Raw genomic sequence first — 22,614 nt, 5'->3', positions numbered from 1 at the left:
CATGACATACTCTGACATGATGGGAGCGCACATGATTTTGTGCAAACAGACCCCGATTCCTACTAACATTGACTTAGCTTACTACTAAATATTACTAGTATGTTATATACATATACATTTTCATGGATCTACAATCTGTTGATACCTGTAACTTGGCATTGCACAAGGTCATGTTTTCTCTGGCTGTTTATAACGTCTTTACACTAAATCCATTGTATGTTGGATGTGTACAGATTGAGTGTTTAGTCTTAGAGGCATGATTTTTTTATTAGTTACTAGTGGCTTTGAACTAGCTGTCAGATAACTGTGAGTACTCTCAGATCTGTTCATTGTGTCTTTTTGTGTCGGGATGTATAAGTACCCTGCCACATCCACTTGTATTTTTTGTCTATCTGATGAGTTAAGTCTTTTTCAACTGATTTTTATAGTTCGTTCTTCTGTTGTACTGTTATACCACTGTCCCAGATTAGGGGGAGGGTTGGGATCCCACTAACATGTTTAACCCCGCCACATTATTTATATATATGCCTGTCCCAAGTCAGGAGCCTGTAATTCAGTGGTTGTTGTTTGTTTATGTGTTACATATTTGTATTTCATTCATTTTTTTACATAAATAAGGCCATTAGTTTTCTCGCTTGAATTGTTTTACATTGTCTTATTGGGGCCTTTTATAGCTGACTATGGCATAATGTGGTATGGGCTTTGCTCATTGTTGAAGGCCATACGGTGACCTATAGTTGTTAATGTTTGTGTCATTTTGGTCTTTTGTGGATAGTTGTCTCATTGGCAATCATACCACATCTTCTTTTTTTATAAATAGTGTAGCAGGTCTGTTTGTGCCCAATCACCTTATCACTTTTCCTGGTAGTCCTAATAGTTATGACATTCTGAAAGGCTATTTTACTTTTTTTCTTTGACGTCCTACATCGAAGCAGGAAGGGTCAAAGCAAAAATTTAAAATAGCTTTCCAAGACATCATAATTATTTGGACTATATTCCTGGCTGATTCGAGATTCTGTTCTGCTTGAACTAGTGACGTCATACAACAATCTCTTTTCCATTGTGGCGTCGGATATTCTGTATCATGATGTCAAAATTTAACAGGAACCTGTATGATGTCCAGTAATGGCAGGCAAAAAGCAATACACCTTATCGCTAATCCCAGCTGACCCGGCCGCCTGAACTTTTGACGCATACATAATCAATTCAATTTTCCATTGTGGCGTCAGATATTTTGTATTGTGACGTCAAAATGTTACGGGAACCTGTGTGATATCCAGTAATGGGGGACAAATAGCGCTAAGATGTATAAGTCGTATTCACATTCACACCCAATTTGTTTTCATTTAAAAATTGTTTTATTCAAATTTCAGTTGAATTAGATTTGTTTATTAATATATTTATTCCAAAAAAATAACAATAAATGAATATAAATTGGGGAATTATCACATATAGTTTCTTTTTATTAATTGATGATTAACAACAACCACCCCCCTTATCAAGATTTCTTTAAAAATATATTTTGTCGAGATTTGCCACATTCTAAATTACATCTGTTCATACTGCAAGTATAAAAAATGATTTTAACACACTGGTTTAACTTATATCTGTATATTCTTACTCAGTCAAATGGATTTCGTAGTTTTTTTCTACGTGACAACTGAGTTAGCTACCCGGAAGTGACAAGAGAGAAGAAAGTTGAGAGGGCATGCGCATCTAAAATTCAACTGAAAGCGCCAATGCGGCGACTTGAAAGGTGAGATTTATTATGTGAAATGGAAAAAATAGTGTACTGCTTGCAAATCAGAAGTTATATTTCGTTAAGGCAAACTTTGTTGAGTCCAACATCGCGTTGAATAAAGTTTCAACGACCTGAAAGTTAATAGAAACATTTATCCATTTTGATAGAAGATGGTTATACGAAAAAGGTGACTTCCGGTTGTAAACAAATGTGTTTCTAACGATTTTTGTTACTTTTTCAAATGGGTTTCAGTATTTTGAATTTACATACATATTATATCAATGAATAGTTGTATGAAACACATGAAGATTGCTATAAGAACTATTAATCAAGCTTCATTATCAAACGTCAAACATTCGCGGATGTTGTCAAACATGCACCAGCGTGTTTAACAACACATTATTCAAATGTCAACTTATTTGCATTAGATTTGAACAAATATAGTGGCAAGAACTTGTTTAACTTTGGAGAGAGTTGAGTCAAATAAACATTTTTTATTTTTATAATAAAAAGATGCTGTATTTGGAATTACCACTTGCTGTGATTTATTTACTAATTATGGACTGTCAATGAACCTACATGTATGTGGGTGTTTTTCAATAAAAGGTATATTTCAGACCTAAAAAAAAATGGAAAATCAACTTGTCTTAAATTTAATTTCAAGAGTTTCGTAGTTGACATCAACCCTATTATATGTTAATAAAAACATAATAAAAATTACATGAAACTAACCCTTAATTGTTATTTGTTTTGCACGAATATAATTGAAATTACGAAACAATCCCTATATTGCTATAGTAACAAGACTGATTGTATTCATCAAAGCATTTATCAAGCTGTACACTGATATTTTTTTCATAATTTTAAAACCAGATACTGAAGGAGATTTGACCCGTTTCGTAGTGGACATCAACAAAAAAACGGTATCACTCTGGTCCATTTGATGTGCTCAATTTTTCTTATTAACAATTTAATTGCCGTTATAAAAGCATCACTTCTTCTGTAAGACCCTAATGTTTATATCTCTTGCAAACACAAATTACATTGATTTTATAAAACTGTTTATTGGCAAAGGACTTCATATCGTAGTGGACATTTTGTGAGGGACACACCTTCTGAAATTAAAAAAAACTATATTGAAAGCTGTTTATTAAAATATGTTGGCTCTAAACATACTTTTGAATTATTAAAGAACTTATGTAAAGTAAAAAAAACATTTATTTCTTCATTCTTTAACGATATTTTAGAGTATAGAGTATGAATGTTGAACAGGCGGTCTAGGGACATGCCATTTTGGTTGTTTTGGATGATTCAGGAGTCAATATCTTATCAATCCCTCTAAAAATAAACTGTTTCTTTCCTTAAAAATGTTAAATCTAATTCAATGTACTGACTGCACAAAAAATTACTTGCAAAGATCTGGGCTGGGACGTTTTTATTGAAAAACACCCATGTACTCAATATATACTAATTTCAAAATCATACTCATTGCACAACAAGATTTTATATAAATCTAAAGATACAATGTAGATACACTAAAAGTTATAGAAATTCAACTTTAACCGTTGTTAACTTTCTCAATTTTAAAAAACTATATTCTTTTTCCTATCTTTGACATGTTTGATGATAAGTAATTTGCAAATTTTTTTGAAAAAAATATTGATTAACTTAAAATTCTTAATAACAAAACTTTAAATGAATCTCTTGTTTTCTGTTTATTACTTTCTATTACCATTCTGATTGATACATTGATTCCTTTTTAATTGTGTGATTATGTTTGTAGTTAATTAATTAACTTGGTTAATCCAATTATTAAATTATCATGTGTTTTATCATTAAACAGCTCGAAAACAATTGTTTAGTTTGATTTATTTTATATTATCAAATAAATTCCTTATATTTAAAACTGAAGCTGGTTTCAGTTGTTAAAAGTCACATTTAGCATACGTCAATGTACGTTAATCATATTAATGCTATGTGATGATGAGAATATTTAGTTTGGTTTTAATTTACTGCTAACAAGATCAATATTTATACCAATAAAAACAGTATTTTAAGAAGTTTAATTACAATTTCATTGTTTAATAAATAGGTAAACCTTTAGAAATAACTTTATTTAAAGGATTGATAAGTTTATCCAGATCATATACTAATTTCCAGTAAAATTTCTGTAAAATTAATGATGCGCTTATCTGTTTGAAACAAGTTTCCTACAGGTCTATTTCTCTATTCTATTATCTATTTATTACAACCTACATGTATGAACCTAATGCTTTTCCTAATTATTATAATTAGCATTAGGCTGCATATATTTGGTGTATGGAATCCAAATGACTATAAGGTTAACAGAAAGAGTTTATTGAACCTTGTCCTAATTTAAATGGATCATTGATATAATGTTAAGTTTATATGATACATGTAATTGTGTTCAGCTTATATAAAAAAAAGTTTATGATATATATTCAGTAAAGCAGGTGATACATGTACATTTCCACATCCGCATGTGAACTCTAGTTTTCAGATATTATTTTTTTGTACATGTAGGTCACAACCACCATGAGTGCTTTGATGAAGATGAAAAATAATTCTGGTCAGCAAACATGTAGATTTGTTGGAAACAATTTTACAGAGGAAAATAGGTATGTATTTTGAGAATATCTGCCATTTCCTGGACCATATAACAAAAGAATACAGAGTCAGAAGAAAATGAAAGGTTCATATCACTAGTTCAGATATTTATATATTTTCCCTGGAAATTATGCACATGGTAACCTTGGTTTGTGCATCACAAAGGGGTAAATAAATCCTTTATGTGACATTAAGCCGAAGCCATTTAACCATTTCATTTTGTCAAACAATTCAATCAACATCTTTATTAATTAGTCCTTTGTTGTCTATAGCTATAAAATGCAATCAGCTGATTATTTATTTTCTGTCAAAATCTTAATGAGGTCAAAGTGAATTCCGAGTATTGTGTGATCAGGTGAAGTCTGAGAAACTCGAAAAAAGTAGAAACACAAAATGGAGGGAAATAAATCCTTTTATATATTTCTTTCGCCAAATTCTTTCGCAAATGACGAATTTTTATCGCCACAATCATTATTTTTTCGCACATTGCAAGAAGGATATCGCCAGCAAAAACCCTGATACAGATATTTCTCATTTGGTTTATATGACCTTGACCTCATTTTCTTTGATCATGGTAAGTTTGTATGATAGTTGTAGAAAAGCTTTATATATTTAACACTATCAACATAATATCAATGGTTAGTAAAGAAGGCGAGACATTTCAGCGTGTGCTCTCATGTTTTTGTTTATTATTAGCTAAGCCTAGCATGGGTATGTGACATGTCTTTCTAAAGACTGTTACCTTGTGAACTAGCACATAATAATCTGGCTGAGCTTGTCAGTCTTGTACATAGCAGGGTAAATATTCATATTACATTAACATGCTCTTGTCCTGAATATGCATATTGATTTGCTGCAAGATGTTAGGCAGCCATTCATCTGACAGCATCATCTAAATATTTGTCCAACAGCTTGGTATTAATGAGTTGTGTGAGGAATTCCAGATCTGTCAGACACTTACATGTAATTCCTGTGTTACTGATACATGAACTTTGAATTAAGAATGTGGGACATGCTTAGCATAACAAGGCATGTGTTGCTGTTCTTGCTTTTCTTCAATTATCTGCTTATACAAACAGTTTATTGACAAAATAAATTTTGCTAGTTGGTTTGCCTATACATGTAATTTTTAATTAATTTAATGCCTCTTTTCAGAAATACAGATGAAAATATGCTGAAATTTCCTAGTACCAAAAATATTCTATGGGACCATACTAGTGTAGGAGCTGATTCCCTGATTAGTATTTCATATTACAGGTAGGAGTTAGTGGTATATTTATATTTCACTTGCCAGTACATGTATTTACAAGCACCAGAAACATCATGCATAGCCAAGAAATTTAACAACAAAATGATTTTAGAGAAGCTTTGTTAACACTTATGACCTAATCTCATCAAATGTAAATTTTTTCTTTGGGTGCGCAAATACATCATTGTACTTTGCTCTTCTAAAATATTTCAAAAATTTAACGAGAAACTAGCAAAATCAAGAAATTTTACAAAATATTCAAATTTCATACTTGTTTGTAACCAGCATGACCAGGGAAATTTGTTTAATGTGATTTTTTTTTAAATAGCATATCTAAGGGAAAAAAAATTCTAATTTCAGAATATGTTTGATAACCTAGAAATTTGCTGTAATATTTTGGCCAAATAAGGGCTGTATTGTCTCTACTCCTTTACTGGTTTTCCTCATCAGTTGAGGTTCATTTTGGCTGCAAATTATGTTTTTTTTTTACCAGGGATGTCAAAATTTATCTATCCAACAGCATAATGGATCGATAAGTCCAATTGTCAGGCACATATTCCGAAGCTATGTAAAGTTCTCTTTCAGTATTGATGTTTCAAATTTTCATCTAAAGTTATGGGAATATTAAAACAATTTTCAAATGATTGAAGTATGAAGAGTTATACTCCTTGTTGTTGATTGCTTCTTGAATTTAACCAATATGCCTGAATTTTGACATACAATCTTGACTTTCAGAAAACCAAGATTATGTATATCAGAAAAAGTTCTGCGATTTGCTCATCGACACATTGAGAGTAAAGGAAAGACATTTTGTGGCTGTGCTCTTGTTGGACAGCTAAGTATAGATGATGGTTAGTTTATCTAAATTGTTATTTACAAATCATGCAATTTCTTTAAAGTACTAGTGTGTTATAACAAAATCTCAATGATGTCTAGTACTATAAGTTATACTGTCTGTTGGGGTCAGTAGTGAACTGTATAAAAAATTCCTGTGCACAGAACTTTTCTTGCAAAGTTTTGTATAAAAAAAACAAATAAATACAATAAAGAGATGATGGATGTAATCATTAAAAGCTGACATGGTTCCATGATACCCCTATGAAATCAACTGATCCACTTCATAGGGACCACCATGTGGGGTGTTTAAAAAACAATCCTTATTGTAATAAAAGCTATTAATTTTGTTTGTATTTTTTAGATGGTGAAGGTTTGACATTTACACTGGACAGATTTGATCCTGGTGGTGATTCATTGAATAATAGTTATTCACTGACACCTGGTGATTTAGCAGTACCATTCCAGGTTTGTTACTTTTGTTATATAAAATTTACTAAAGAAAAATATGAAATGTAGTCTTCATGAATTTGTACTTTAAAATATACCTTTAAAAAAGTAAATTATGAATTAGCGAATTTGTTTACAATGAAATTTCATGAGTTATTTGTCTATTTACAGGTGATGTTAAATTCCAAAAATGATCGTCAAAGTTCATCAGATGATTACCTACAGGCTTTACAGGTAACTGATTGGAATAGTACTAAATATTACATCCAAACTGTACACTCATTTTCTTGTTTTATTAAATAGTTGATTGTCAATGATTTTCTTATTATTATAAGATACAGGCCAACTATACCTTGTGTGCAATATGACTGTAAGGTGCACATGTCTGTCTGACATGAAAATTCATGAGGTTAAATTTTTTGGGCCAATGTTCATTGTTAAGTTTTATGATGCCTTTTAAAAGACCAGGATCTGAAGTACATGTACATAAAACATAAAATTGAGTCATAATCAGTGACACAAGCAAGACTGTTCAGCTTGTCCACAAGAAGTCATGATATATGTTTCACTTTAAATAGTAAGTAATTATTTATTATAGTGACATGTGTATCATAACATATATAAATAGGATTGAAAGATTTGAAAAATAAATTGTAAATCATGTCAGTTGTTTTGTCATTTGAAATCCAAAGTTGTTGTTTAAAGCCTATACATAATGATCAGGTGTTTTGGTTTATTAAGTAAAATTGTGGCCCTAAGGGGGAAAGGGAGACTTTACCATCTTGAGTTCTTCTGACTTGAATGAGAGGGAGCTGAAATTATATATTTTAATTGCTATATTTTTACAGCTATTGAAACAGAGGTGCTGTAGTAAGAACTCCATAGACTTGAGTAACTTTCTCCTAACAAAAGGCTGGTGTAGTATTTACACAAGTGGAGATCAATGTGTTCACCATTTACAATTTGATGTTGTTACTATGGCAACGGAGTTCAAGGCCAAACAAATTAATGCTGTACCTATTGTGCCGACTGCTTTATCTAAAAACCTCTCGGGACCAATGAGTATGAGTCATTTGCAGGGAGAACCAAAAACAGGGTTTGTATTAAAATTGTTAAACATAGATTATTTTCATGATCAATGTAAAATACAGAATACATATATATATAATTCTTTTTCTTCAAATCTTTAATTTTTAGATAGGTGTTTATTTATTGTTTTTGTATTTTCATGTTAATAGGATGTAGAATGCTTTTTGGAGATTGCTTATATTCACAGTCATCTGAAAATATATTGAATTCTTGGTACTTCAGTATAACAACTAAAGGTCATGTAGTATGCAGTACTTTCATTTTACATGGGTTGTAAATCTTGAATTGTTTTGTTTTTAGCTACTTAACCATGGATCATACCAGGAAAGTGTTGTTAGTGTTGGAGTCTGATCCAAAAGTGGCTAATTTACCCTTAGTTGGCATGTAAGTCAATTGTTGTTTTTTGATGTTTGCTCCTCTGTTTCATAGGTAAAAATCTTATAAAAGACTTATAAATTGATAGTATAAACTAAAAGAACTGTAAAGATAAAGGTCAATGTATTTGTTTTAGAGATATAAGCAATTAAAATTTGCTGGGAACTTAATTCTCTCAAGATTTTTTTGCATATAAAATATTGGCACCTTTTTCTGGATTCAAAAACTACGAAAGGATAAGGATTTTATAAGATTTGAAACAATGGCTTTTTAACCTATATGTTACGAAATTATAAAATGAAAAGTAAGAGCCAGCAAGCAAACATTTTGGCACTAAAAGAAATGGCACTGCATGGGTAAAACTAGATTTTCTTAATATCTGGCGAAAATATAGGGAAAATCTTTAATGTTGAAAATAAGGTAAAATACCATGTAGTTTGTAAATGATACTTGCTTGATTGATTAGTGCGCATTTTACTTTAGAGGATCAAAAGATATAAATAATACAGAAAATTAACTTTAATGATAATAATATGCTTCTCTTTTGGACCTGTCTCACTAATAAATTCATTTTGTATTAACCAGGTTACCTCTGTACGGGATGACAAGGTTGCTCTTCAGTTCAGTGATTCATTGATTATAATCTAAAAATCTCGTTTGAAAATTGATTCTAGGAATTATGAATATTATTGACAACTTAGGACTGGCTGTAATGCTTTAACAGTTCGCCTTTTTAGAACAAAAAGGCAAAAGATAGTCAATAGTATCATGTGAAAGATATCCAAATATTGTGTTTTTTAATGTTTCAGATGGGTTAGTGGTGTTTCTTTTGTATACAGTCCATATATATGGGCATGCTGTCTCAGATATCTACATAACGCAAATCTAAATGACAGGTGAGTCCTCTGTTGTTATATCTGTATTATTTTACTTTGTTTCAATAGAGGTAAATTATGCAATTCAGGAATGGTGAATTATGGAAGCTTTGTTTGGGAGACTTTGTAACAGCATCCTGTTACAATTTCTTCTTTATTTTCTGATGTACCACTTTGAATTAAGTCATTACAGATTATTATTTTAAAAGATGCAAGATGTCACAGCCAAACTACTAAATTTTACATGATAAAAAGACATGGGAATATATATCAGACATCCAAGGGTCAACATGTAGTCTTCAACAATAGACATGTCTTTAAAATATTTTGATACTTTAACCTTGTGGCCATTTTACCCAAAATTTGTATTATTGAATAACTTGTAAATCTTTAAAACCGAGGTTAATTTAAATTAAAAAAAAAGTAGTATGCATGCCAATGAGACAACTCCTCATCCAAATCACAATGTACAAAAAGTTAACAATTACAGGTCACTACATCCTTCAACACGGCTCACACAATTCAGCCAGCTATAAAGGGCCCAAAATGACTAGTGTAAAACAATTTGAACATGAAAATAAACAAAAATTGAGAAACGAGAAACACTTATGAACCACACCAACAAACGACAACCATTGAACAACAGGCTCCTGACTCAGGGCAGGTGCATACAAATGCAGCAGTTTTAATTTTTTTTACTGATGCCAATCTTCACCCTAACCTGAGACAGTAGTGTAATGTTACATTAGCATAGTCAAAGTTAATTTTACTTTTAACATTTTTGTTCTTTTGCAATTTTATTGTAGAATGTTCTTTTTGAATCTTTTCAATTGGTGCTATTTATTTAAATTCATTACCAACTTTCCATGCCTAAACTTTAGATAAAAAGTGAAAGAAAATTATTAATGTAGTGTTCCGTTGGTGCTTCTTATGTTTAAATTTAAGATATTAAGGATAAAACATTACAATTGTAGAGTGTGTGTTCCTCCAGAGTCTTTCTTGTTGGTGCTATATAACCCAATGCATTCTAAACCTGAGTTTTATGAGGTTGTCACATCTACAGGCAGTGGTCAGATGAACTTTGATCTCTTCAATGGATATGAAGTGATCAATTTACCAAAGGTAAGCAGTTGTTTGGATATTTTTATCATTCAAGATTGAATTGAGATATTAATGGAGAGTACAGTAAAAAGGAAACAAAAACATTCAGAACTTAATAATCTTAAAAATTTTGTAGTTTCAGCCAGTAGTGAAAAGAAATCTTGAAAAGTGGTTATAGTAAGACCAATATTTAGAAAATTCAGAAAATAAGCTGTGATGCTAATTAAACCCAGTGGAACTGTCTGACCATACATATTTGGGGAGAATTTGAATATGTGATTATATATCACAATTTATTGTGAAAACAATACTAAAATGCTTGTGAAATACAATTCCTGAAAATATGATGCCTTCAATTTGAAAGGCATTCACTAACTTACATTTGTAAAGAAGACAGAGAAACTCATAGCTTTCTTTTCTATTGTGAAAAAAACATACTTTAATTTCAGACAATGACCAGTGGTAATCAGACAATAGAAATGGACATTGGTGCTGTTGAAGGTGGACAGAAAAAAGAAAAATTTGATGGTGCTATTCATTTGCTCAAAAGTCAAAAGTAAGTGTACAGAATAAGTTTTGTTTGTTTTTATGCCAGGAGTTACAGTTTAATTGGCTTACAATTGGAGGTAATTTAGGAAATGTGATTGTGACATAAACATACATTTGCCCTAAGTTAATGGCATGTTGAAAGAATTTAGGAATGTTATGCATGGTACTGTATAGTTGCTGATGGTCTTAAGCAAGCTGTTGAATTTGACAATGTGGTACATTTGTTTTTGAGTTTAGAAAAAGGGGATTGAGAAATATGAACACATAAAAGTCAGGGGGAGACCACTGCCTAAAGTATCATATTCTTGTAGATCAAATTTACTGTCATTTATGTACTTTTAACATTTCCAAAGCATTACATTTACATTTTATAGGAGTTTATTGATGTTAAAACAATTAGTACGAATAAACTAAATGAAACTTTGTTACAGATCCAACCGACAAGAAGATGTGCCTGTGTCGTCTGCTGTGTCAGTTCCTGATGAAATGACACCAAGAAACATGCCTGCACCACACAAGTCACAGGTATTGTATAAACTTTTTTACCTGGAAATTAAATTTTATTATTACATTGGATGCATTGAATTACATTAATTTCCCAGTTAAATAAAAACAGATTATTTCACATGTGAAATTAACTTGGTTATTTCACTCTCTAACGTCATACAACAATATACATTGTCAAAACATCGATAACAGCGGATCAAAACAAATTGTGTATGCGTAGTAAAAAGACATAGTTCCTTTCAAGTTTTACATTAATTTCTGTAAAAAAATCCATTTGCCAACGTAGTAAAAAGAATAACTTATTAAAGAATTCAAAAATCGAAAAATATTCAACTTGTGACCGAACAACACTGATAATCAACTCATGCGCTACGCGTATTCGTGAATTAATGTGCTGTTTGGTCACTTGTTGAATATTTTTCCCTATTTGAATTCTTCGATTAGTTATTCTATAATTATTATAGTTAACACTGTAAGTAAATATTACAGAACTTTCTTTACTGTAAATTCACAAAATTATTGTGAGGTATTTTTAAATGCAAATCATGAACACCTTGAATATTCCAATAATAATAACTCACACTTTGATATATGTTACATGAAATTGTATGCAGCTTTTCGTAAAATCACAATAACTAGATTGGCATTTTTGTTTTATCTTAAAAATCACAACAGTAATTGGACACTGTAATTTTTGAATTTACAGTAAATATATTTATTGTATGTTTTATTATTCAACACCAAACTTTTAAGTGTGTATGATTCCAATTTGAATTGACTGGGATTGTCATCTTTTCGCTAAAGGGTGGTAGTTTGTTCCTGGTACACTGAGCTTCCTCCACCACTTAAAAGTGACAGTCACGTTATGGCCCATAGTTTGTAAAGTGGCATTTTAACACCAACAATCAGCCCAGCAAAAAACTAAATAAACTTTTCAATTATTTATTTAGTTTTGAATGTTGATAGTTTTCAATTCATCTAATTAGTATATCTTCTGTAAACATGATACAAATACAGCGATGCAAGTTTTACTGTATTAAAGTCTAAAATAAGTTGTGAGTTCTTATTTTCTTTAATAGGAAACAATGTTTTATGTATTCAGGAAATAAAACACTTGAATGCATTATTTAATGCATTATTTAATAAATATTTCTCACCAACCAAAAAAAAAAACCAAAAAAAAACAACTGTTAGAGAATTGCTTGAATAATTGCCATTGTTTAATAATTTTTCGTCTTTTATTTAGCTTCCTGTGATGACATCAATGGTTCCTGAAGTCAGTTTATTATTTGGGGAAGACTCAGGAATATGTGTTAATCCAAAGAAACCAACTATAACTCAGGGAAAAGCAAATGGTGTTGCTCACATGACAGACTTTACACGGAGTAAATTAGCTCCTAACTTGCCAGTGCTACATGAACAGCCAAATGTTCAACATTCTAATAGTGCTTCAGGATTTAATGCTCAACAAAATGTTCATCAACAGACTAATTTTCATAGTGGTCGTCTTGCTCAACATTATATGAATTCTGTTCCAAAGCCAGATAATTCAGTCCAAACTTCTAATCAAGGTCAAGGTCATGTGATTCAAAGTAGAACTTCATATTCAGATCCTTTCATTGAAAAAAGAACTTCTAATTCAAACAATTTCAATCAGAATGTGGATCCTATGTTTCAAAATAGGAATTCCAATATGGATCCTAGATTTCAGAATCCAAATTTCATGTATCAGAACATGTCTTCTCAACAAAACAATACACAGAATAGAACAGAAATGAACTCAATGCAAAGGATGCTACCTCAAACTGTGCCAGGACAAGTGTTTCAACCCTATCCACAATATGTTACACCAAACTATCCCTCTGTGCCATATGGACAGCCATCACATGGGTATGTACCTACACAAGGAATGATGGGACCACCTCAACCACAACAAATTCCTACACAACCTCAAATGCCTTATCCTTCTCAACAAGGTGTTCCTCAAGGATATAGACCAATGGGTCAACAGTTTGTCAATAATCAGCAAGGAATGAACACTAATGTACACCAAACAGCACCAAATACACAACATAAGTTTGTACCTATCACATCACAAAATCAGCAAATTGATGTAGCACATACTGTGCAGAGAAATGTCCATCAAGATCAGCGACCTTCACCTCATGCTGACAGCAGTAAGTCTAGTGATGACAGTGGTTTGAGTGTCACACCGGAGAAGCAGATTCCTCCACAAAGACCTAGTAGTAAAAATAGTACTACCATAGAGGAAGAGCCAGATTCTGTATTACAGAGTAAAAACATCAACTGGAATCAGGTGCCTCCAGAAGTTTATCAGCTGTTAATTCAACAGGATGCTCAGCTTAAAAAGTTGCAGTCTCAGATACAAATGTTAATAACAAATCAAAGTAATTCCTCTCAGAACACCACAACAACAGAACTAGACACTCAAGTGACTTCTGTCAATAAAACTAACTCCACTCATAATAACAGCAAAGCTGAAATGTGTTCTGTTGCTGTTAATACTACAGCATTCTCTCCAGACAAAGTTCCCAGCTGTCAGTCTGTCTCTCTACAGACGAGTCCCCAGAAACCAATGTCATCAAGATTGAGTGAATCATCAGGTGAACATACACCAAGACAAGGATCACAGTGTAGTGGGGATGATGGCCGTACTCCAGCAGAGATACGGCATCGAGGGATACTTCCATTCAATAGTACCCACAAGGATGAGTTTGATTTAGATGCTTCACAAGATCTCTCCAGTGTAGTAAACAACATGGCACTCCATGACAAGACAATAGATAGTATACAGTCGGATATGATAGTTGATATGCCCAGCTATCATTCTTCCCCTACAAGGTAAGGCACCAGAGAATATTTAATTTTTATATGGCAAGAGATCAGATTGTTATCAATGGGTAATTTTCCTTGTATGTAAGTAGATCCTACAAAAAGTTGATCACACCTACATAAATTTTACACTTTTTTGATTTATTCAAAAAGTAAAATTACAAAAATACTGAATTCCGAGGAAATTCAAAATGGAAAGTCCCTAATCAAATGGCAAAATCAAATGATAAAACACATCACACGAATGGATAATGAGTTTGTTATTGTAGATCATGCAGATATTGTATTTTTGTGATTTTTCCAGGTCTGAAAAATCCGGAGATACATTATGTAATTCGCAGGATACCCTATCTAATTCTATTGATAAAAGTCCAACTAGTGCTAGTATGTGTGGTAGACAGGATGAAGAAGATTCAGGGGACGAACAGGACCCTGTGGACACAAATGATAAGGAATATTATGATAGATTAATGGTAAATATACAATACAAATGATAAGGAATGTTATGATAGATTAATGGTAAATATACAATACAAATGATAAGGAATATTATGATAGATTAATGGTAAATATACAATACAAATGATAAGGAATGTTATGATATATTAATGGTAAATATACAATACAAATGATAAGGAATGTTATGATATATTAATGGTAAATATACAATACAAATGATAAGGAATATTATGATAGATTAATGGTAAATATACAATACAAATGATAAGGAATATTATGATAGATTAATGGTAAATATACAATACAAATGATAAGGAATATTATGATAGATTAATGGTAAATATACAATACAAATGATAAGGAATATTATGATAGATTAATGGTAAATATACAATACAAATGATAAGGAATATTATGATAGATTAATGGTAAATATACAATACAAATGATAAGGAATATTATGATAGATTAATGGTAAATATACAATACAAATGATAAGGAATATTATGATAGATTAATGGTAAATATACAATACAAATGATAAGGAATATTATGATATATTAATGGTAAATATACAATACAAATGATAAGGAATGTTATGATATATTAATGGTAAATATACAATACAAATGATAAGGAATGTTATGATAGATTAATGGTAAATATACAATACAAATGATAAGGAATGTTATGATATATTAATGGTAAATATATAAAATATAGGGGGAATAATTTAAACTAATTTTGTACTAACAAAAAAACAACAACAAAGTATTGTGTTTTTAATGCCATCTGTGCCAGGCCTTAAAACTGTCATTAAAAAAAACACATAAGTAAGTATTGTGTATTCTGTCACGATTTCTGTGTGTGTTTAATTGTTTTTGTGGTAAAACCTTTCATTATTTTATGAATTTCATGGTCACTTTTGTAATATTTACTGAATTTTCCAATACTGTGAATTCATTAATATTTGTTGGATACCAATTTTCGTGGATTTTGTGGGAACAAGGGAACCACAAATTTAAATGTTCAACGAAATACAAAATTTCAATAGGAATGTATGCAACTTCAAACAATGAATTTAAATGTCTACGAGTGAAGGAACTAAAGCTTGTGATGTATGTTGAAAATCAATGCATAATGCACAAGAAAATACAACAAATGGAAGTTTTTAACAACCTTGACTGGCTATACAGTCCTTGCACGGAAGGTCAAGAAAATACATGTCTTGGGCCATCTTATATATTTCACAACAGAACACAATTAGTCTAGATCTTCAATATAATATACACATTTTGAATGAGAAATGTAATCTATTCGTAATAAAGTTCTTATTGTAAAAAAAGAGAAAAAAATACCCCTATTTTTATTTTTATTATCTTAAAATTTTGTCATTTTTTTTTCCTTTCTATTACACAAAATTGTGTTTTCTGTGTATAGTATTTACACAATCTGACAATTTTGCATAACCAGTAACTTGAAAAAAGCTCCTTGAACTACAATTTTGCACTTCATTCTTGAAGAAGAAAAAACATGATATAATTTTTGTTGGGTAAATTATTGGCTAGGTATGAACTTTGATTTAGACTCTTTGATCTACATGTATCTTTATTGTGATTTTGTGATTATTTTAACAGAATAACATTCAAGTATTGCTGCATCAGCAAGATTCAGAATCACCACTAGGAGACCAAACAGACACACTACAAAATGATACGCTGCAACAAAGTATTATGCTAGGCCAGTACATCAACTCTATACAACACAGGTATGGGTCACCAAACTGATACTAATTTTGTTCAGATTTATGTCCCTTTGGATATATAAGGGGAGATTATATTCAAAATTGATATTGTAAGTGCTATTGAGCAAACATATTAATGGGATGTTGAATGAATTCAGGTCAAACGTAAACATCAAGCATATCTCGGCTTAGTTTAAAATCAGTGCATTTCTTGTCATGTTGTCAGTTATTATATATGACCCTTGAAAATGAAAATGATATAAAAAATTGTCATTGCAGGTATTCTCATGTTAACAGTTTTTATTGAATTTCAATGTAACTCATATCATAGATTAACATTAGAAATTTCTGGATGACTTTGAAAATTATTGCATTTTAAATATTTTTCAAAAAGTTATGTCCCATGGAAATTTCGAAAGGTTAATTGGGCTTGTACAGACTGCACAGGTACATAATCTGCACCCCCTTCTCACAACGAAATTTCAGGTAAAAATTTGTTGTAACTTTTTGTCTAATGAAACTGGTAATTTCAAATTGTCTGTGTTAGACTGCAGTATTCATGGAAAAACCTATTTTCCATCATCAAATAGAAGTTGGAAATGCCTGAAAATGATTGTACAACAGTCTAACCTGAAGTTGAAATAATGTTTAACTTATCCATCACATTAATGTTTAAAGGATCTTATGCAAAAACAAACCATGAATGGATATGAAACACTTAAACAGAATGAATAACAGATTAGTTTTGTAGTTTATACAAGCCTTTTTTTGGTAATCCGGAATTTAAGGCCAACCTTACACATATGTTTGTTTGCAGTTTTCCGACTGTACCTTCAGACTGAAGGGTCGGTAGGTAGGAAAAATATTTTATTTTATCAGCCAAAATACAGTTTAAACAAGCAGTTACACTAAACCAAGTTTCTTGTATAGAAAAAAAACATTTAAAACCACAAACACTGGACATGCTCAAAAACCAACATCAAATGAACAGGCATTTTCAGATAAAAAACTTTTTAACCAAAACTGAAACTTTAACATAGTGTCATTATCAAATTTATGACATAAAATATGGTATAATTATTAAATACTGGAACACTTATAAACAAGGAATGTCATGACTAGAACTGTTTTAAAGAAATATATTCAGACATGAATGCTTCCTGACTAGAATGTTTTCATGAGTAGAGTATTTTCATCAGAAAAATATATATATTATAGATTTATAAGACAATTATTAAAGAGTGTATTTAAAAAAAAAAAAAAATAACCATTGAATCTTCCTCAATTGAAAAAAAAGTATTAAGACATCCAACTGTTTTCATATTTCTAACAATATTTAATTATATGTGATAAGGTTATATTTTTGCCAGGCTTTAATGAAAACCAAAGAAATCTAAAGTTTGGGGTGAAATCCATAGCACCCCATTAAAAGTAAATGGTCTGTACTGAAATGATTTTAATGCATAAAAAAAATTGACAGCATAGCTCCTAAGGACATGTTTTAATTGAATTCACACAGGCCACACAGTTTGGGTATATTGAATATTGTAAGAAAAGGAATAATTGCAAAGAGTGGGGCAGCCCCCCTTATCCTAAAGGAGCATACTCATTGCAATCGAAGATAGATTTAATATAGAGAGATTATATTTATTTTTCAAGATAACCATTTATTTTCTGTGTAGTTAGGATTGCTTCTTATTGATTTGGCATGATCTATATCTATTAACATTTCAAATGAGCCCTCCCTCAGTACAGGCGTGTTTACAGATATCCATGAGGATTTAAGTCACGGAGGAGTGGTTTCATCTTTGTCGTCTTCACAACGATTTGGAGAAAATATGCCATACTTCAATCTGCTTTCAAATTATTTAACCACTGAAATTGGTTCCATAAAGTCAGGCTCCACAGATTCTGAACCCGATTTGTTTGAGACAGAATGGTTTATATGATCTTGTCAGTTATGAATATCCGTTGCATCATCGTCAATGATATCATCACACATCATTACATGTGCCTGAATCTGTATAAACAGTTTACTAATAAACTTTTTTGTTTGTTATTTATCTTAAAATTGACACGAGACGACAGCTTAAAGTACTCCTCCGTGACTTCATGGATACCTGTAAACAATTTCCATGTGCTTTATCATTAAATGGTCACATGAACGCTTGACGGGAAGCTAAGAAAAACCGAACTTGAAATGCGTAATTGACCCAGACTTTAAATCATTTCCGGAAAGGACCCAAAGTTCCGGATCGCTTCAATAGAGGTATTAAAAAAAATTTCTTCAAAGGAGTAAGTTCGATAAGGGCCATATTTGGCCCCAATTATAAAGTTCATAGTTACAAGGTAATAAATGTTTAAAGTTGCCCTAAAGACAAGTAAGAAAGTTAAACAGAACTGTTTTTGTCAAAGTTTAATTCTAACACGTTGATTTTCACATCCAAAAAAGGTCAAGATAAGGGATTTTGGTGAAATGTGACAAAATCAGCTAGATTTTAACCAAATAAAGGACCAGGAAACATAGAGCACAGGCGTCGACAAGCTTAAAGATTCAAATGAGACATGTGAAATGTCTTCACAAACATTGTTTTAAAAGATCTTTGTTGTCGACGTATGCGCTCTATGTTTCCTGTCCAATAATCTTTGGAAATTCGACCATTTTACTTGATTTTTTCGTGAAAAATCAATATGAGTACAACTTGTGACGTCATAATTAAACACAGAAACGTAAAATTTTCAACAAAATGGATTATATCCTAGCTAGTCAATGTATTAGCTAATATTTATCGTGATATTGGTAGATAAATACGAATTTTAAATTTACGCTAAAAAAGGGGGCCATTTTGGGACCTTATCGAACATACTCCTTTAAAGCAATAAAATTTTCACAGTCTGACAGGAAGAATTTCAAGGGTCGGTCGGTAAACTGCAAAAAAACAATATTTTAATTTAAGCCTAATTTCCCTGTTACACCTGTGTTTCTGTATAAATTTAATAATGAAATTATCAACAGGAAAAAAAAAATCATAATAGTATTTATTTTTTTATTTTTTTGTTATAGGTCTGGAAATGCAAGTCGAACACCACTTGAGACAACATTTATACCAAAAATCAATTATATGTCAATGATGTTTGATTCAGACTCAGATTGTTCTATGGAAATAAATGCTATGGCCATGAAATACTTGAAGGATGAACAACTTACTCAGATGACAAAACTACAAACTAAAGCAAAATTAGGAGGTAGCAACAATCATCAACGTGTAGCCATGTTACGCCATATTTTATCAGACGACAAAGAAGCTACTCCAAATGTAACTACCATGGGAATGTCCCCAAATGACATGACATTTGCAACAAGAAAATACATGGAGAAGCATGGACTGATAAACAGTGATTCAAGGAATACAACTGCAGATAGTTCTGAAGATGATAGTTACCAACTACAATTGAATTTTAGTACAATAACTGGTAGATCTGAATCTCCGGTACAGCTGACACAAGATGTTATACACAATACAGGCAATGACAGCTATAAAACACCCACACGACAAACTGTCAGTAGTCGACTTGTGGGTAGTCCTTTAATAGATAGTCAAAATGTCACAAACACTCCTTCAGGTAATCGCAACAGGACTGCTTCTGTAAATAGTGGAAATATAACTAATAAAACTAATAGTCCTTTTGTTAACAGTAAAACAAATAGTCCATTTGGAAATAGACAAGCAAAATATTCTGTTCCAAACAGTCAAACAAATAGTCCCTTTATGAACAGTCAAACAAAGAACCAATTTATGAACAGTCAAACAAAGAACCAATTTATAAACAGTCAGACTAATAGTCCTTATAATAACAGTCATCAAAAGACTTCAGAAAAACTGGGGAGAATGAACTATCATTTTACTCCATCACCAGGGATGCAAGGTTCCCCTCACATGACCAAAGAAAGACCAAATGTGTTGGAAGACAGACAAGATGTATTTGATCATAGAGGTCCAGCTGAAAACCAAATGGACCACCATAGACAGGAAAACCAATATAAACAATTGTATACAGATGATGATGATAAAATATTAGATATTACAAGATTAAGAATGTTACCAAAATTGTTATAGCAAAAAATTAATTAGGAAAAACAGCAAAAGGTTTTATTTAGATTTTGTATTAGTAAAAGGGCATATTTATTTATTTATTTTATTGTTTTATTTAGATGTAAAAATATCTTTTATTTTATCTGTGATAATAGTTCTGATATTAGAACTTGTAAATTTGTGACAAACACTTGTTCTGTACAGAAATTGCACTTTGAAGGGTTTTTAAAAAGCCTTGTATCATAAGACTTACCATGGAACTGTGATATTATTGAGATTTAATCTTGTTTATGTATCATGTGTTTTAATTGTTTTTATTTATTTTACTGGTACAAATGTATCAAATAGCATTATAAAGTAATCTGATATGAAAGCCAAAAACACACATTAACTTTTTCCTTCAGGTCATCTTAAAATTTGTAAATTTTAGTTCTTTAAATTTAAAGAAAAGGTACAGAACATAAAAATTGCAACAAATTCACTGATCCATAGTGTTAGTCTCTTCTTTTTTTTACAACTGTTAAACTTTACATCCCCCCAAACAGTCCATTTTATGTTCACATTATTTATTTATAGTTTAATACAGGTTAACCAATAGTTTGATAGGTCAGTCTTGTAGTTTAGTTTTATGCTAATTTAGAATTTTGAAAAAAGCATTTAGTTCATATATAAATTAGTTTATTTTCAATGAAATTGTATACAATCATTAGCCTGTAAACCACCCTCAATAATGATCCTTTAACATTACTATGCAATTGTTCCTCATAATTTATATATGACTGTATAGTATACATAAGAATAAGAAGATGTGGTATGATTTTCGATGATACAACTATCCACAAGAGACTTAATTACATAGAAAGTAGCAACTATACAGCCGTTCCAACAATGAGCAACCCATAAGAAAATCCGCTAGTATTAAATGGCCTAACGTGACAGAATGAGGCTGGTTAATCATGCTAGCTTGCCCCAACCCTTGGAAAGTAGGATACTAGCATAACATAAGACTAGTGTGCACTGTATTGTCAAAACAAACTGATATTTACAGCATGTTTTTCACAGCAGGAAAATCTTGCAAATTGGAAACATTACTCCTTTAAACATTAAACATTACTGGTATCGAAATTAATGAAAAAAATCATTTTCTTGAAATAATATCTATGTGTCATTTATTCTGTCTTTTTGATTAATTTAAAGTTGAAACACAAAGGGCATACAAATATTATAATAATTTTGTGTGATTGAATGTAGGTGTCAGGGTATGTTTGCTGTATAAAACTTGGTTACATAATTTATTTTTTTTTTAATTTGTTTTATTTGAATTTTTAGTGTCAAATAATAAGTTTCATCAGATTGCATTTGAAAGCAAAACAAAACTGAAAATAATCTTTTGAGCACATACAAAATGAAATTTAAAAATATTGTTAAAAAGCAGGAACAAATGCTGTAGTAATTGTTCTCTCTGACATATGAGATTTAGGGGAGTTATTTAACTCATTGACTAAAACGTCTGTCTTCCTTAAATCAGAAGAACAAAAAATTGAATGTGACCTTGTCAGGTTGTATTTTTCTCATTGGTATGTCTAGAAAGAATTTATTTGTTTAGTGTTTTAGTTTTATTTGAGAATTTCTTAAGTTTTTAAATAACATTATTTAATTGTTGAATAGTAATCTGGTAATGTCACAAATTCTACTCCTACTTTCTATTTTAGAAAAAATGTACAAATCAATATTTAAGAAACAAAGACTTTTAATAAGTACATTTTTTTTTTTGATCAGTTTACAGCTGTTACCTCTCTATATTTTAACCACCTGTTTAAGATAGGACCTACCTGTATGATATGTTCTGTTTTACCTGCTGTATGATAGAAAGTTAGAGAAACTCAGAAAGTTGATGTTTTACCTGGCTGTATGATTTGTAGTCTTTTAACCTGCCGTATGATAGGAAATTAGAGAAAGTTGATGTTTTACCTAGAAAACTGATAATCTTATTATATGTCATATTGTTATATAATGCATTTTATTTATTTTAGAAATATAAAGCAGAATAAAATTTAAACTATTTA

At 30.9% G+C, this 22,614-nt stretch overlaps 2 protein-coding genes across 3 annotated transcripts in view; one reads left to right on the top strand and one right to left on the bottom strand.

Moving 5' to 3' along the window:
• Positions 1-1,747, bottom strand: part of LOC134696172 (UMP-CMP kinase-like) — an 11,831-nt gene extending 10,084 nt beyond the window's left edge. The window contains exon 1 of the mRNA XM_063557834.1: positions 1,622-1,747. The gene's annotated coding sequence lies outside the window, so the exon portion shown is untranslated. The remainder of the gene's footprint in view (positions 1-1,621) is intronic.
• LOC134696159 (SCL-interrupting locus protein homolog) lies at positions 1,624-22,614 on the top strand. Of its 2 annotated transcripts, none has more exons than XM_063557823.1 (16): positions 1,624-1,756; positions 4,286-4,380; positions 5,525-5,626; positions 6,354-6,469; positions 6,817-6,920; positions 7,074-7,136; positions 7,751-7,998; positions 8,292-8,375; positions 9,176-9,262; positions 10,216-10,363; positions 10,792-10,898; positions 11,323-11,416; positions 12,645-14,260; positions 14,556-14,724; positions 16,348-16,478; positions 19,519-22,614. In XM_063557823.1, exons 2-16 carry the CDS (start codon positions 4,298-4,300, stop codon positions 20,570-20,572), a joined length of 4,206 nt encoding a protein of 1,401 aa, XP_063413893.1. In that variant the 5' UTR covers positions 1,624-1,756; positions 4,286-4,297; the 3' UTR covers positions 20,573-22,614. The 2 variants fall into 2 exon arrangements, with proteins under 2 accessions (XP_063413893.1, XP_063413884.1); XM_063557814.1 differs by having other exon boundaries at positions 1,719-1,928.

This window comes from Mytilus trossulus, chromosome 1 (assembly GCF_036588685.1).
Source record: "Mytilus trossulus isolate FHL-02 chromosome 1, PNRI_Mtr1.1.1.hap1, whole genome shotgun sequence".
NCBI classification, from domain to species: domain Eukaryota; kingdom Metazoa; phylum Mollusca; class Bivalvia; order Mytilida; family Mytilidae; genus Mytilus; species Mytilus trossulus.
The sequence above is the reverse complement of the archived record's forward strand: the minus strand, read 5'-3'. Positions and strand labels throughout refer to the sequence as shown.

What these genes read in the sequence shown, in the direction of transcription:
- LOC134696159 (XM_063557823.1), top strand. Translation starts at nt 4,298, where the DNA reads ATGAGTGCTTTGATGAAGATGAAAAATAATTCTGGTCAGCAAACATGT. An exon ending in CAGGGAGAACCAAAAACAGG is followed by an intron (nt 7,999 to 8,291) that starts GTTTGTATTAAA and finishes TTTTGTTTTTAG; the next exon opens with CTACTTAACCATGGATCATA. An exon ending in CATTTGCTCAAAAGTCAAAA is followed by an intron (nt 10,899 to 11,322) that starts GTAAGTGTACAG and finishes ACTTTGTTACAG; the next exon opens with ATCCAACCGACAAGAAGATG.